General features: G+C 48.3%; 5 protein-coding genes across 5 annotated transcripts; 3 read left to right on the top strand and 2 right to left on the bottom strand.

Annotated features, from left to right (window-relative positions):
* Positions 1-149: 149 nt before the first annotated feature.
* EURHEDRAFT_403168 (terpenoid synthase) lies at positions 150-1,411 on the top strand (the record flags this gene model as incomplete). Its single annotated transcript, XM_040780198.1, has 6 exons — positions 150-290; positions 320-489; positions 573-736; positions 937-997; positions 1,084-1,132; positions 1,259-1,411. The coding sequence occupies 6 exons, from the start codon at positions 150-152 to the stop codon at positions 1,409-1,411; spliced, it is 738 nt and encodes a 245-aa protein (XP_040638313.1).
* A 550-nt stretch (positions 1,412-1,961) lies between these two features.
* Positions 1,962-6,819, bottom strand: bck1 (putative MAP kinase kinase kinase (Bck1); the record flags this gene model as incomplete). Its single annotated transcript, XM_040780197.1, has 3 exons — positions 1,962-2,079; positions 2,133-3,918; positions 3,993-6,819. The coding sequence occupies 3 exons, from the start codon at positions 6,817-6,819 to the stop codon at positions 1,962-1,964; spliced, it is 4,731 nt and encodes a 1,576-aa protein (XP_040638312.1).
* A 1,355-nt stretch (positions 6,820-8,174) lies between these two features.
* On the bottom strand, positions 8,175-10,618 carry EURHEDRAFT_412969 (alpha-keto acid decarboxylase family protein). Its single transcript, XM_040782052.1, has 4 exons — positions 10,197-10,618; positions 8,830-10,138; positions 8,555-8,762; positions 8,175-8,495 (listed from the first exon to the last, which is right to left on the bottom strand). Exons 1-4 carry the CDS (start codon positions 10,303-10,305, stop codon positions 8,412-8,414), a joined length of 1,710 nt encoding a protein of 569 aa, XP_040638311.1. The 5' UTR covers positions 10,306-10,618; the 3' UTR covers positions 8,175-8,411.
* Positions 10,619-10,844: 226 nt separating this feature from the next.
* On the top strand, positions 10,845-12,034 carry EURHEDRAFT_457085 (THUMP domain-containing protein; the record flags this gene model as incomplete). The annotated part of the gene is made up of 6 exons (XM_040784401.1): positions 10,845-10,907; positions 10,998-11,132; positions 11,191-11,344; positions 11,403-11,617; positions 11,691-11,831; positions 11,897-12,034. 6 exons carry the CDS (start codon positions 10,845-10,847, stop codon positions 12,032-12,034), a joined length of 846 nt encoding a protein of 281 aa, XP_040638310.1.
* Positions 12,035-12,659: 625 nt separating this feature from the next.
* On the top strand, positions 12,660-15,973 carry EURHEDRAFT_457319 (putative SNARE-dependent exocytosis protein (Sro7); the record flags this gene model as incomplete). The annotated part of the gene is made up of 6 exons (XM_040784422.1): positions 12,660-12,746; positions 12,824-13,163; positions 13,223-14,797; positions 14,861-15,416; positions 15,477-15,598; positions 15,651-15,973. The coding sequence occupies 6 exons, from the start codon at positions 12,660-12,662 to the stop codon at positions 15,971-15,973; spliced, it is 3,003 nt and encodes a 1,000-aa protein (XP_040638309.1).
* Positions 15,974-16,393: the final 420 nt, after the last annotated feature.

The raw sequence follows: 16,393 nt of genomic DNA, 5'->3' as shown, positions 1-16,393 counted from the left end.
TCTCAATCAACCGGAATGTGCTCTTATTGATGAGGCCTTCAAGTATAAGGCTGCCGATATTGTTCCGGATAACCTGATAGGGTCGAAATTAGCTGTTCGTTATACTGGCTGTGCTGCCGAAGGCGACCATGTGACTGGCAGCCTGTTAAATGATAAAGCCAGTTTCGACATCAGCAGCTGATTGTGTCAATGGGGTCAACGGTATTGAAAACGCTCACTCCAATTCCCATATCAACGGTCACACTGGTACGCGCAACGTCTTCAGTGAAGTGATCAAGCCCGCGAATGATGTGCGTTGACTTCTATTGACATAATCCAGCTACTAACAAGGCAGATCGTGCTCGCTCCATACGAATACATCATGCCCTTGCCAGCGAAGAAAATCAGAGATGTGTTCATCGACGCTCTAAATTGGTGGCTCGACATCCCACAGCCAACCTCGTCGTCGATTAAGGGAATTATCGACATGTTCCATCATTCGTCGTTCATGTGAGATAAACCTCGTCTCCTATCTCCTCTCGCTCCTTTCAATCAGCGAATAGTTTCCCAGCTCATCTTCTGGCCATTTTCAGGCTTGGTTATATCGAAGATGACTCTAAGCTTCGACGTGGTAAATCGGCTACACACATGCTGTATGGAGCCGCGCAGACAATCAACTCGGCCAATTATGTCTTCGTCAACACATTTGCAGAACTAAGCAGTCTCCGCAGTCCAGCTGCGTCTGCCATTTTTGTTGGTGAGTTTACTAAGGTTACATCACTGAAATGCGTGCTGGTTATTTCGCAGGCTGGTTGCAAAATATACAATGTGGGCAAGCTTTCGGGTTGCATTCGAAATATCACACTCCTGCCCAACAATCGACGAGTATATGATGATGATTGATAATAGTACCTTGTTTTATGGTATACATTCATTGCATGCTCTAACATACTTTAGAAATTGGAGCTCTGTTTAGACTATGCGTTCGACTCATGCAAGCTGAATCCTCTGTCTCATGGTACGTATGTCTGCATTATCTACAACGATCCCTTCTAACCGTGAATAGTCAGAACATCAACCCCATCGATTCGTAACTCTTCTCAGTCGACACTTCCAAATTCAAGATGATTATCAGAATCTCACTGCAGACGAAGTACGTCAATCCGACCACAACATCTATATATATGCACATGCAGTTATCTAACAGTAACAGTACATCGAGTTGAAAGGCTTCTGCGAGGACCCTGACGAACGCAAAATCTCCCTGCCTTTGATATAGACTTTTCCAAAGCCAGGTACCCATCAAGCTGTGATCCGAGGCGTCTCCCAGAACAAAGCCACGGGCGAGAATTGCTCTGGAAATGAAAGAGTGGACATTTACGCATATGCGAAAAACGGAAGCACTAGAATCCACGCTTGCTTTGCATCGTGAAATGTAAGATGAGCTGCTTGATGAACTGAGCAGTTTGGAGAAATTTGGGCTGAAGAATTCAGTTCTTAAGTTGACATTGCTGAGATTGCGGTTATAGAGCTATTTTTCTGTCAAAATCATGTATTACCTGATAAAAAGACATATATATTATAAACACCAAGTTTACTCATCAAATCACTCATTTCATTCCATGAAGACTGTATTAAGAAAGGGTAATAAACACTCCAATCCAACAAGAAATGAGAAGAAAGAAAGTCAATAATAAATAGGATATCGTCAAAAACAAAGGCGAAAACCAAAGAAATGTATCAGGTCGTCACTTCCAGTTCCAGTTACAGTCCTTTATCCAAATTTTGCGAGGTACAACACGAATATGCAATCGACAAGAATACGCAGTAACAACACACTTTTGGAAGGAATGGGTATGATGCAGAAACAAATATAAAAAATAAAAAACAGGACCGAAAAAAATTACAAGAGAAGCCAACAAAACACATATATACGCCTTGGCGTGTTTTGAGTTTATAGGCGGTCCACAGAAGGAAGGTCATTAGAGAACATGGCGGATTTTGGCGTAGAGTTCGGTGTTAAGGAAGTTGTATTTAGAATCGGGCGCACAGAACGGGTGAGTCAGGAGGGTCTCGGCGGTTGGACGGTCAGAGGAATCACTAGAAATCGATTAGCTCGAGAACGAAGGAGTAGGAGGGAATAATGAACTTACACAGTGAAGCAGTCGTACATGAAAGCCAAAGCTGCTGGACTGATGTTCATGGAAACGTCCTCGGGAATCGGAGGAGCCTGGTTCAGACTTCCGAGCTTGAAGATAGCACCAATAGCCTCTTCTCTGCTCCATGGACGACGGCCGGCGAACATCTCGAGAACCACACAGCCAAGGGACCATATATCAACCTTGGCACTGTATCCCTGGCCCTGCGATTGGATGACCTCAGGAGCCATCCAGAACACGGAGCCTTGCATCGAGTTGCTCGAATCGTTTCCGTAGATGTCGTCAGTCTTCTTGGAGATACCGAAGTCCGATATTCTGCAACTGCCGTCAAGATCGAGAAGGATGTTGTCTGCTTTCAGGTCGCGGTGCAGGATTCCTTGGTGGTGCAGGTATGCCAATCCATCGAGTGTTTGGCGCGTGAGGGATTGCACGACACTCTCCTCGAACTTGCCGTGTTTGCGGAGACAGCTACCGACCGAACCACCAGAGATATACTCGAGGTAAATAGAGATGGAAAGTTCTCCTCGTTCACACCCCAGATACTGCACAATGTTCGGGTGTTCAAGGTGCTGCATCGTGTCGATTTCTTGGTTCAGAGCGGAAACCATGTCCTTAACTCGATCTCTATCTTGTCCGGCAATCCTAGGGTTGATGTCCACTTGTTTGACAGCCAAGACTTCACCATTGTCGGCGTTCATGCCCAGATACACCCGTCCAAACGTTCCCTTGCCAATAAGTTGACCACGGATGATACGGAAAGTTGGTTGTCTCTGAGGCACGGGTTCTTGGGCAGGCTTGTTTTGCGGAATGGGGTCAAGTTGGTTCAACCGTCGACCGGGTCTTGGACTGATTTGCATGATCTTCGCGCCAAACATCTTGGTACTCTTGCGACGAAGTATGTCGCCTGACTTCTGAGGACCAGAATGGGCGACACTACGACTTCTACTGGTTTGATTGGCTCCCTTCGCGACTTCACGAATTGACTTCATTCTTGTGAGTCCACCAGAGCGGTTAACATTGCGTCTGGCAACGACGCCCTGATCTTGCGCTTTCATCGTTGGCTCGCCATCATGATTGAATGAGCTTGCGGGAACATAGCCATCCTGTCGTTGTGTGCGGTGCGTATCGACGTCCGCTGGGTTCTTGCTCGCTGGCGAGGTGGGTGGCGAGCCTCCTTGTCCTTCCAAGTAAGGCGCATCGAGGTCAACATTCGGGAAGAAGTCGTCCAGGTTGTCGATGACGCCTTCAACTGGGGGTCTGCTGGCCCAGATATCGCCCCGTGCAAACGAATCTCTTCGAGGCGGTCTTTCATCTTCTGGCGATTCGGCCGCTCCGAAAGGCGCCGGCGCCGGCACATCGCGGTTGTCACCGCTACCACTGACAAAGCCTTCACCAGAGGTATTTGGCGTCTTGAAGGTCACGGACCGTCCTTTACTTGCCCTTGGTTCCGTGTCCAAAGTAAGCGATGGCCTTGCGGCTTTCTGTGCTTCCGGAGATGCGGTTGCGGACCCTTGTCCCTTCTCCTGGCTATGGTTCGCTATCGGTACGGCAAAGAGACCATCGTCAGATTCATCATCATCATCAGAATCATCCTCCTGTAGATCTGGAGTTCGCTGGAATGAGACATCTGCCTCCTCGAAATCAAACTCAGGACCGTAGGACTTGCGAGATTGTAAAGTTGGTTTTGGTACAGGTGAGGTAGCTGAAACGGGAGATTTCTCGGTGGCCACTGGAGTTTTCGGGGTGTCGTTCCATGTTGCAGGCGCAACTTTAAGTTCATCTAGTATAGCTTATTAGATAAAGATAATAAAAAATAAAAATAAAGAGACGAAACAGAGCAAAAGAGTAACATACCTGGCGTGTCCTCTGACGCCTTATGATCAGCCGGATTAGTCGAAGGCGTTCCGATTGCACTTGTCAATCTACCCATACTGGCAAGAGCTGCGCCGAGACCATGAGTCTGAGGTTGAGGTTGAGACTGAGACTGAGATTGAGACTGAGACTGAGACTGAGGTTGAGGTGCTTGTTGGAGCCGTGGGCGATCAGAATCTTTCTTCCGCAGCGAGTTGACCTTCGTGAGAGTGTTAGATTCATTTGGTGCGGTAGGAGGCTTTCGGTGAGGCACCAAGTGTTCGGCTTTCTTATCTTCATATGGCGAGATTCGTGGAGAGTCGAAGTCTATCACACCCTCTCGTCTGTAGCCAGTTTCACCGTAGACAGCATCTTTCCTTTGCTGTGTCAAGGGTGGACCCCTGGTGATGTTGTTTGCTTTCTGTTTCCGCTCGATTTCACGACTATGTTCCTCCTGACGTGCAAGTAAAGCTGCTTTCTCGGGATCAAGATGGGTTCCTATAGATTCTGCGCTGCAATCGGCTGCTGGTGAGACTCCAACAAAAGGCTGCGAAATGTCACGAGCAGGAAGCTTCGTAATCGGACTCCTTGTTTGCTGAAGGGGTTGATGGTGTGGTGAGATCCTACTGAGAGCTTCCTCGTCTAACGGTTTTCGGTGTACATGATGCGGCCCCGTTGTGGGTGACGCTGCCGCTTTTTCCGGGAATGATACTCCAAGACCAGTACAGTGTGCAGCATTGTTTGTCCCGGGATGAGAATGAATTCCACGCACGAAAAACTTCAGAGAGCCAAATGGATCCGATTTGGTCCGTTGTGTCACAGTCAACAGGGAATCATCCAAGGGATCCTCGTGCTCTGTCTGCCCAGGTTCGGTCAAGAATATCTGGGCACTGGTCCAATCGGAGATTCCAAGGTTTTGGCAAATTGTAGAACGAATTGTCCCCACGGAATCTATGTCAGTGATGTCTACCAGACGGTAGTTCCACCCATCCATGGTCACAAAAACGAACTTTTTGCCTTTTTGTGCTGGCTTGGCTCGTGCTGGTAATCGCTCGAAATCCGACTGTGAGCCCGACAATGGGCGCCCTCCTAAAGACACATCGCTACGGCTATAGTTCGGATAGCCGTATGGGGTGTATGTTCCACGCGTATGCACCGGACTTGTAGGGGACTCCAAATGAAGCTCTTCGGGGGACGGGTGACAGGAGTCATTAGGCCTAGTCTTCTTCTTGAAAAATTTCAATAATTTGTTTTGCTCTCTGTGCAAACTTTCTCCACTGTTCCAATGACGATTGTACGGATCATGTGGCGAGGGACGAGCGCCTTCCTGTTCTTGCTTTCGCTCGTAGTATCGAGCCCGGGTCGAATCAGAACTATTGCCCCGAGAGTGTTCGAACCTCACGCTCAAATCGCTAGTAGATGATGATGACAGCCCATGATTCGCAAGCATGGCAGGCTGTGTTGCTGGGCTGCCACTCTTGGGACTGTCTTCATGCGGCCGAGCAGATAACGGAGGATGACCACTATCGTTAGACCGCTGTCTTCGATGGTTGTCACTAACGGCAGACAGCAAGGTCCTATGGTGTTCTGCTGGGACCCAGGTATTAGTCTCGGGCGGAGTTTGATCCAGAGCAGGAGTGTCATGTATGGAGGGGTAGTTAGGCATCGTGACAGAGCGCATTTGCGGATTTTGTCGGTGGTTATGGGGCGCTCTAAGACCGGGACTGCTCTCGATCGCACCATGGGTGGGGAAAATAGGCTCAAGTCGAGGAGAATTATCCACCGCTGAGTGAGGCTCCTGTCGTCTCGGCGTAAGAGACCCCGTGTCGTGATGGCCTTGGTCATGGATTTGGCGAATTAACCTGCGCATTTTCTTTCCTTCTTCTCGTTCACGGCTCGAATCCCAGCCTGTTCCACTTTTCTCACATTCTTTTGCTAACTGAGGATAGACGACATTGTGCATTTTTCCAAAGTTGCCAAATCCGTTTGATCCATATCCTAACTCGATAAAATCTGCTCCTTGGAGCTCCAAGGCTCTAAAGGTCTCCTGCCAGTCTTTGGAGAACCCATTTTTCGCGAGCCATAGGAGCACTCGCTCAAGCGGCCATTGGGTAGAGGCTTCATTTGGCGACATCCCCCCAAGTGATGCACTACTATTGTTGTGGCGGTGACTTGGAGATTTCGATAAATCGGTCGTTCGATTCGCACTGCTTGATTGACCTGGAGAAAGAACGTTTTCAGGCAGGCCTAGGGACGAGGGTCCATTGCGACTCAATGGTGTAGCCGGGGCATGCGCGTCCCTTTTGTACGACGGATCCGCATTGACAGGCTCGTATGGTTGATTGGCTGCTGTTTGTCCATAGCTGTCATATGTAGGGCGAGAGTATGAATCTGCATATGGAGGTATCCCGACACCGGGTCCAAATGAATCACCCATCGGAATATAGGTCGCGGATGTTAGGGGCTGGCCGTCGCCTGGAGGAGGGGGAGGGGGTATCGACAAGGCAGCTGGCTGGCGATTATATGCGAGATGTTGATTCTGTGTCGGGTTTGCCGGGATCAGAGGAGGCGGAGGAGGTGGTGGGAAGGTCTGCGGGACAGGCTGTCGTGCCCAGGCTTGCTGCCATGCCAGACCACCATGCTGTTGGGGTATTTTCGCATATGCTGCATTTGGAGGGGGTCCAGGAGGTGGCGGGAGGACAACCCCTTGCGTCTGCGTCGGTGGATGTCGAGGCGGCGGCGGGGGTAAGGACGTTATGATGTGCGACTGCGAGTTCTGCATTGATGGAGGCGGGGGAAGAGGAACGTATTGTTGTCGTTGGCCGTCCATAGTTGTGATATGGTCCAGCTCAGCTTTGTCTGTGTTCGAGTACAGCTTGTTGCCCCAAATGATATCTGCCGGCCTTCCCTCTCAGGATCCCAAAAAAAAAAGTAAAAAAGTATTCCTTTTCTCAGTCACGATCGCAAGAGGATGAAATGTATCACGACATTTTCGAGGAACCAGAATCCCACTCAATCGAGCCCATATGCGCCGTTCCCGAGGGATTTTCCTTCTAAGTAATGCTCGTAGTCTAGTTATTATCTCCGTAGTCTAAGCGACAACTAACACCAGACGGTAACAATCGCACATGATCGCGCGAGCAAGCTCGGGGCACTTGGACGATCCTCGGACGGACAACGTATCCGTACGAAGCAACAATCGACGACGGAAAGTCTTAAGGTCTCTCTGTTACTGAGCGCGCTGCGTAATCGATGGGGTTCGCGAAATCGATGGAACTGAGCGTCGGGCGATTCGGGGTGACCGACGAGGCCGCAGGTGATTTTTAACAAGAAATTGCCTACGATCCGGAATATAGTGAGCAGGAATGAAAATGAGACAAATAATTTATGATGAACATTTCCAGGCAATCAATCATCAGGGGCGGGTCCAGCAAGAGATAGGAGAAGGAACCAACTAGGAACAGCTCCCCAGGCTAGGCTAGTGTGCACCGCCGGCGGATCGGGGTCAAGAAGAAATGGGGACAAGCAAACATACCACACAGATAACAGTAAGATAGTCCAGATAATTCACAAAACAATTGTATTCCAGGCTGTGCGCGCAGCCGCGAAACACAAGACGTTTTCTTTTCCTTCTTTTTAAAAATGCCTTTGATGACTGGGGTCACTAGATGTCGGCAGGGAAATTCGTGGAGATAATTCTGAGAAGCTTTGATGCTGTGGCGCCGATCACGTGGTGTCCTCGGGAGTTGGGCACACAGGGGATTGTTAGTAGTACTTCGTATTATTGTTGTGCTGTGGTGTTATTACTGCTGGTACTGCTGTATATTACTGCATATATATATGTCTTAGTTCAGCTGAGAAGATAAAACACGAAACAATAAGCAATAGTCGGGAGACCCTGAAGCGTTGCAAGCAACGGCCATGTCCGTTCCCTGGTGCCCCTCAGCCCTATGGAGCCCCCAAGCGGCCCGTTATTTGGATAAACTTGCCAATAGTGCTAATTAATTCGGGTCCCTTGAAACACTCAGTCGGTCTATCGCCTGTCAGTGCGATTATTGAACCAGACATTCGGCAACATCTCGTTTGACACTTCTTGCAGGGTTTTACTACGTGTACACTCGGAAAACCGTCCATAGTCACCGCACACCAAGAGACTACCCAGAACTATTTGGTTGTAGCACACCTCCATTAACCTGGTTAGGGATTGATGTTCGGAAACTGTTCCCTTCACTCTTTAATCTCCGAATTATGCCCAAGATTCTGGGAGTCACGGAGAATTAGTCGACGTGCATTAACGTCTTCCCCTTTCTCACTGAAGTATTATAAAACTTTTCACAAGCTCTATTTGATTAACAAATTATATATATTATTAATGCAGGAAAAAGCGAAATTTCCCTTAGAAATCAACGTGAAATGTTGTCCTTATTTGTTTCTCGCAGCGGCTGCTTCTGCCGTCAATTTCAGAGGCGCCGGGGCATCTTCACGAGGCATGTGGATTTCGACCAGCTGTGGATTTGATTAACAAGTCTGAGCGAGTCATGGCGATTTTCCAATAGCTAACGAACCTGTAAATATGGACATGAAGCGAATTTTTGGTCTGCAAAAAGCTTGTTGAGCTCGTCCCTTGTCTTGATCCGGTATCCTTTGTATTCGTCCTTTGCCCCAAATGCTGGGGGCAGGTTCACGAAGTCCCATTCTTGAATATCGTTGTAGCTCTGTTCCCATCCGTGGATATATCTTTCGATAGTATAGCCTTCATTGCAGATCACGAAACTATTTCGCGGGTTAGTGAGGATCCACCAACGGTGTTTGCCGATTATAATCAATTCTCATGACTTACATTATTGGGTTGAGCTTGTTTCGAATCATAGTGCTCACTTCCTGCAGAGTGAGTTGAATACTGCCGTCACCAACAAATAGGATCGTTCGACGGTTGTTCTGCTCCTTCGCAGCGGCGGCCGCACCCTGACAAGCCCCAACGGAGTAACCAATACTACCCCAGAGAACTTGGCTAATAGCTGTAACACCTGGCGGGAACCGAGTTTCCCAGATACCGAAGTTTGCAGTCCCTGTCTCCGTGATGACGATGTCGTTTTCCTTCAACCATTGTCCGACTGTTGGCCATAAGTAGGCATGAGTGATTAACTGTTGATTCGAGCCTTTCTCACTCTCTGGTAGAGCATTGGTGATCGGCTGGACTGGTGCGGTGTTGACAGCACCCATCCTTTCGATCACCTTCCTCAAGACACCCTTCATGTTTGTTTCTGGGTATTCGGAGTAGCGAACTCGCACATATGTGCTATGGAAGTCAATGGTGTTCAGTTGGCCGATGCGGTATGTGAATCCGGCCGTGTTGAAGTCAGACTTGATAGCACCAATGCTCAGGACAAGATCAGACGACTCGACCTGTTCTCTGACACCTTGATTGGATCCATTCCCTGCATAAACTCCACCGTAGTTCGGATGCGTCTCGCTCACAGCTCCTTTACCCATTGGGGCCACAAAAGTCGGGAGGCCAGAGGCCTTCACCAGATCATGGACTTCTTCAAGAACTCGATGACGAATAGCACAAGCATCCACCAGAATCACTGGCTTCTTGGAGGCATGTAGGTACTTCAGGACAACATCGACGACATAGTCCTCTTTCTCGGGATCATTCCTTGGAAGTGAGAGATCAATGGGTGTCTTTAGTCGCTCTCCCTCGATTTTCTTCACAATCATGTCGGTAGGGAGCGTGATATATACAGGGCGACTCCGGACCCAGCATTCTCGAATAGCATTATCTATGAGAGTCGCTATCTCGTGCGTGTCGTCTAAGCGTGCAACGCTGCAAGAGAGCTCAGCGTTCATCCGGGTAAACACGTTGAAGTCCCCATTTCCTAGCGTATGATGGAGGAGCATCCCGTCCTTCTGCGACCTTGTGTGCGGTTGGCCAACAATATGAACAATAGGCACGAATTCCGAGTATGCTCCTGCAATGGCGTTAATCGCAGACAGCTCACCCACACCGAATGTGGTCACTAGAGCTGCGATTCCGTTAACCCGGGCATAACCATCTGCAGCGTATCCTGCATTGAGTTCATTGCAGTTTCCGATCCAATGGAGTCCGCATTTCGACAAGTAATCTAGCGCTACAAGGTTATAGTCACCTGGAGACATGCTTGGTTAGGAATTATTACATTGACCATGAATATTGAGACAACTAACCCGGGACACCGTGAACGGAGCGAATGCCAACCTCTTTCAGGCGTCGAAACAAGTATTCAGCAACGTCTACGGGCTGACGAAGCTCCCTTGTATAAATATCCGTAGCCATGGTGAACGGAGATCAATTGCAAGTAGAATGTATCGGCCAGGCTTGCAGACTGGACTGAAGAGTGAGAGAGATGGGTCTTTTCACTTCTGCAATATCTGGGGACTCGCTGGATATAAATGAAAACAAGAAAATCCTATGAACAATACGTCATGGAGACAAGAGTGCGTGATGTCATGCTTTGCGGCGAACACTACGACCGGTTACAGTAGCAACAAGCAGCTTCATTGCTATGTACTGGTATGATCGTCCCGGATGGATTTCTTTTCCGACGGACTGCTGCCAAGCCTTTCAGATAAGCTATGCTGGATTTCCATGGCACATGCAACTTGTATCGTAGAAGTAGTACTGAGTGTCGCAGAGGGGATGCTCATCCCCGCTAATCCCAATTAGGAATTCGCCGAATTTCTGGCGATAAGATAAAATCAGCACACACTGAAATCAACACCACGACGGTTGTTCCATCATCCACAGCAACAAAGAATACGGGACTAGAGAGTGTTCGATTCTGAGATCTATTAGGAGAAAGAAAGACAACGTGGATGCCAGGAACTGGAAAAAGAGCCATGCCCGGAGACGCAAATCAATCCGCCAAGAGAAGAAAGGTGCGCATTCGATCCGAAGCATGAGCATAATACAATTGGATCTATATAAGCCCACCCAGTATTGTCGATCAGAAACTCATATCGTGATAGGGAGGGGGCGCCAAATATCAGAAGCAGCAATCTAAAGGGACCATCGTCGAAAGCGGCGACTGGGGCGTCTTTGTCACCTGTGATATGGGCCGGGAGAGTAAATGTATCAGAGAGGCATTGGATATTTTTTCACAGGTTAGTCCGATGCTGGAGGCAGTCATGTTCTTCTTGGGTTCGTTTAACACATGTTAAGAGTGCCGAGGATACCGCCGGCGGAGATGATGACGGAGAGTCAAGCTCTAACGAGGATGACATCGAAGCGCAAATCAGACGAGAAGTCGAAGGGTTAAAACCCGGGAAAGAAAAACCTCGCAAGTTTCAAGCAATCAGAATGGAAGTCCCATGTGGTATGTTAATAGTCCTACAGCACCTCGTCTAAGAACAGTGTTAACGAAATATTTACAGTGGCTTTCATAAAATTTGATAAATCTATAGATCCTGTGCAGATGGTCCACAAGCTCTGCCTTGAAGCTCAAGCACACCCTGAAAAGAAGCGAGGCCGTTATATTCAACGGATGACGCCGATGGTTATGATGAAAAAAACTCTTAGTGTCGACTTGGAGGCTTTTGCAAAAGAAATCCTCGAACCTCATTTCCACTCTGGAGGACCACCCAAAAAGGTGAGTTGGATCTCCATGTTATCGAATCCGCACATGGAACAACAAGGAGAAAGGGCTAACCTGTTGATCACAGTTTGCCATTCGCCCTTCTATAGTTCGCAATACGAAGTTCGATCGAAACACTGTTATCAAGACAATTGCAAGCGCTGTTGGTGGTGGCCACTCTGTGGATCTCAAAAATTATGATGCGCTTATCTTGATCACCGTCATTCAAGTAAGCTTCCTTGCACCTATCGTTTTCTTTTCCAACTTTGTACATCATGCCTAATGTCATCACAGAACATCATGGGAATGAGCGTCGTCGAAGGCGATTACGATCAACTGAAGCGCTACAATTTGGCTGAACTTTACAGTCCAACTCCAAAGCCGCAAGCGTCTGAGAAGAAGGAATCTGAGACAACGGAATTGAAGTCGTAATGATCATATACTGGTAAATGCGTTGTTATGAAACTACTTTGCCCCTCAATGTTCGAGTCAGATATGAAAACTACTGGGAAAATGTGTTTCAAACGCGCAACGACTGTCGGTGGCATTTAACGACTATACATACGCCTTCAACCTGAATGCCCTGAATCCGGATACTTACAGATTCGTCTTGGGAGAACATGGCCTAGATGACGATTTTGGAATGTTTTGCTAGTTACTTGCATGATTATTCTTGGCTGGTGTTGAAAATATATCGTAGAGCCTTCCATACTTGTACTATTGTTGTTGCCTGGAATATCTACAAGCATGTGATTGCGACTCTCAGCACTTGTCCTGGTAGAGTTTCGTACCTATTGATCGAGGAAGGTCAGTCAAGCCAGTTAGATCTCCAATCTTTACTTCCTCTACATCCTAGGATGCTACGTAAGAATAAACATAAAAAGTTACCCAAATGACAGAAAAGATCATAGCGGGGCAGAGATCGATCTCCCGCGGCGGCAGTATCTCTCCGCTCCGCAATAAACGTCCCGCCTTGCAGTTGGCCCCCATCCCTCTTTTCCTTCTTCTCTTCCTCCCTCTTCAGCCCGTTTTATCTTCTCCAGGTTTGTAGATAACCATGGCTCAGTTCCTGCGAGGTAAACAAGCTGGTATTCAGAAGGACTTGTCTGAAGGATTGTCCCCAGACTTGTTCGTTCTCGATGATGTATGTCTTGGCGGCCCCGTTTGGTTGTCTTTCCCTTCTACAGACTGTTACTGACTGATGACCTCCATGATATATAGTTCGCGAGATGTGGCATTAACTCGCAAATTAGCGCGCTCGCATACGATCCTGTTCAGTCACTGCTTGCGGTTGGAACAAGTGATACTCAGTTCGGGAGCGGTCAAATCTATGTCTTCGGCCAGCGACGGGTGTCGGTTGTCTTCACATTTCCACGGAAAGCCTCTGCAAAATTCATCCAGTTCTGCGGCGATAAATTGATAAGCGTCGACTCCAAGAATGAAATCAGTATATATTCTCTCGAGACGAAACAGACCCTGGTCACCTACGCTCCTCCGAGTCACGTCACAGCGCTGTTGACAGACCCCAGCCTGGATTATGCATTCATTGGTCTCCAGAGTGGTGCGCGCAAACAAAATTCTGAAGTGATAACAATTGTATATGCTAATGGGATGACACAGGCGACATCATCGCTTATGACCTTGATCGCGAGACTCTTACGCCGTTCAGGGTCCCCAACCTTTGGGCGCAGCACAACCCGCGGGCTCGGCTTTGTCCTGTTATCGCTTTATCCTTTTCGCCTCGTGACATTGGCAAGATACTTGTGGGATATCCGGAAGGGGCTGTGACATTTACATTCAAGCAGAACACACCACAGAAATATTTTGAATACGAAGTGCCCCCAGGTGCGTTGGGTGGAAACTCCGAGGTGCCTCACCGAGAACCGCGAAGGCCTAAATTGACCAAAGCCCTGTGGCATCCCAATGGAACTTTCGTGTTGACTGTCCATGATGATAATAGTCTGGTACTCTGGGATTCGAAAGACGGCCGCAAGATTGCAGCGAGGACAATGCAAGATCTGAATATCGACCAACCCGGAACCGAATTAGGCAGGCCGCCATCAGTGAGTGGCATTGCTGCGCTCAAAGAACCCATCACGCATATTGCATGGTGTGTCAAACAGAATGGGGACGACAGCGGCCTATTAATTGCTGGCGGTCGTCTACCATCTGACCCCAAGGGTTTTACCTTCATGGATTTGGGCTCGACGCCCAACTACCAAACGTCCACTTGGCAGATGCTTGAGAACTACTTTGAGAACCCAAAGGCACAAATCAATATACCCACACCTCCTGGTGCGCAGATTCTTGATTTTTGTCTCATTCCACGCGCCTCACCATACTATGCTGGTGGCCATGATCCCATCGCCGTGATTGGGCTACTGTCCTCGGGAGAACTAATAACCATGAGCTTCCCCAGTGGCCACCCAATTACGCCAACGAATATGATTCACCCCTTCCTCTCGTTTGTCCATCCGTTTGTGAACAAAATCACGTTAACAACGGTGGACCGTTCGGCCTGGTTGGGCTTGAAGGAGAAGAGGTCACAGGGTCCCAAATTTTTACTTGGTGGCGCCGAAGGAAAGAAGCCGCTCAAACGCTTTGAAGACCGTAATATCATCACGACAGCTCATGCAGATGGGACTATTCGTCTCTGGGATACTGGTAACGATGATGAGATTGAGAATGGAGAAGTAATCCAAGTTGACCTGGCTCGTGCGGTGGGCCGTATGGGCAATGTCGAGGTTACGGAAATGTCCATGGCCCCAACGACTGGCGAACTTTCGGTTGGTCTTAAGACCGGAGAGGTGGTGGTCTTCAGATGGGGAAATAATGCGAAATATGGCGTGGAAGAACCTTCTGGCACCAATGCTGGACCGGGAAAAATAACCAAAATAAATCACAGAACTGACCCAGGACTGAGGACGGGTCTCCTTCCACTTGGTCTTCTGGAGATGCAGGGTCCGGTGTCCGCTTTGAAGCACAGCCACGTAGGATTTGTTGCTGCCGGATTCGAAGGTGGTAGTCTGGCAATCATGGACTTGCGTGGCCCAGCACTTATTCATACAGCGCATCTATCAGAGCTCCTCAAGCCAAACAAGAGAGGTAGCTTGTTTAAATCTCGTTCGCCCGAGGAGTCCCCCCCAGAATGGCCCACGAGCATCGAGTTTGGCGTGATGACATTAGATGGAGAAGGTAAGAGCCAAATCATGGCAATACGTACTAAGATTGAGCTTACACTAATCTCCTTATGTCCAGACTATTCAAGCATCTGTTGCTTCGTTGGTACCAATAGAGGAAACCTAGCAACATTCAAAGTTCTACCTGGAAACGATGGAGTCTACACAGCGCAGTTTGCCGGTTCAACATTGCTCGACGATAAGGTCATCAAGATCATTCCTATCGATGCGGAAGTCGGCAGTCTTGCTCTAGCTACTCCAAATGCAGTTGGGGGCCTACGTCATGGAGCAACTATTAACGGTGCTGTGGTTGGTGTGACGGCTTCGGGTTGTAGGGTATTCAAGCCTGCAACGTCCAAAGGAGCCCATAAGTCTTGGGATGACTACTTGTGTGACTCTGCGGCAGTCGTAAAGACTGAAGGCCGGGGTTATAGTCTTGTTGGGCTTTTCGGAGACGGCAACGCTCGGGCATTCTCTCTTCCGGCCCTCAAGGAAATTGGCTGCAGCAGTGTTGGCCATATTATTGATATGAGGCGTCTGTCGGAGTCTGTCATTGCTCCTAACGGAAACGTCCTGGTTTGGACCACTCCTTCTGAAGTGGGATTATTCAACGTTTGGGGCTCTGGGTCTGGATTGTACGCCAACACCGTTAACTGTGTCATATTTGCCGCCAAGTTGCTGACTTTATGCTACAGAAAACTTTCTGAGGACCAGCTTTTTAACCCACAGGCAATTTCTCCCCCGCGACCTACCATTACAAATGTCCAGTGGATTTCTGGTACCCAATACATCTCTCCAGCTGATATGGATATCCTGAGTACGTATAACTAGAGATAATAGCCAGTATTCTTTTGCTGACAACTCCACAGTCGGAGGCCCTGAGCGACCACCATCGAAGCGGATGCAAGAGCAGATGAAACTCGATGAACAGGAGCGACGCAGGGCTGCCAGAGAGGGACGAGCTATGTCCAACCAGGAACCGCAAGGAAGCCAAGAAGGCTACATGTCCTATATGCAGCGTCAAGTTAACGAGCGTACGGATCGAATCGGCAATTTCAGTGACAGTATGGATCGGCTGGAGGAGAACAGCAATGGCTGGGCTCGCGATGTCAACAAATACGTCCAGAATCAAAAGAAAAAAGCTCTTTTTGGAGGTAAGACTTTTTACAGATCCGTACTCGTGCTCTACTGATCGTGCTATATAGCTTTGGGCTCGAAGTTTGGATTCTAACCTGATGTTGAGGGAAGGTCAGATTGTGAATTATGTGGTTTGGAGTTATTCGTTATTCGTTTACAGCATACCCTTGGTTGTATCTATTGCTTATGTGTTACGACTGATTCAGAAGCCCGAACTAATGCGTCTTTGCTACTTACGGAAATTGATATATCTAAGTACTAATATTATTGACTCAATCGCGCTTTAAAGATGGCCAATATAAAACTTACAAGTAGGAAGCAATTATCCTACACTTCCCAGGTCCCTTAAAGCCTCCCTATACAACTTCTTCGCCTTTCCTCGTCTCGCATACAACCGTACCAAATCCGTATTCACATTCACAGCGGCCCTCACTTCATTCCTCACCAATCCCTTCGTCACATCGTCAGTAATTGC

This window comes from Aspergillus ruber (assembly GCF_000600275.1).
Source record: "Aspergillus ruber CBS 135680 unplaced genomic scaffold scaffold00015, whole genome shotgun sequence".
Lineage (NCBI taxonomy): Eukaryota > Fungi > Ascomycota > Eurotiomycetes > Eurotiales > Aspergillaceae > Aspergillus > Aspergillus ruber.
Note: the sequence above shows the minus strand (reverse complement) of the source record. Positions and strands in the feature narration are given on the sequence as shown.

What these genes read in the sequence shown, in the direction of transcription:
- EURHEDRAFT_412969 (XM_040782052.1), bottom strand. Translation starts at nt 10,305, where the DNA reads ATGGCTACGGATATTTATACAAGGGAGCTTCGTCAGCCCGTAGACGTT. An exon ending in AACAAGCTCAACCCAATAAT is followed by an intron (nt 8,763 to 8,829) that starts GTAAGTCATGAG and finishes CCCGCGAAATAG; the next exon opens with TTTCGTGATCTGCAATGAAG. An exon ending in CTTCATGTCCATATTTACAG is followed by an intron (nt 8,496 to 8,554) that starts GTTCGTTAGCTA and finishes TCAAATCCACAG; the next exon opens with CTGGTCGAAATCCACATGCC.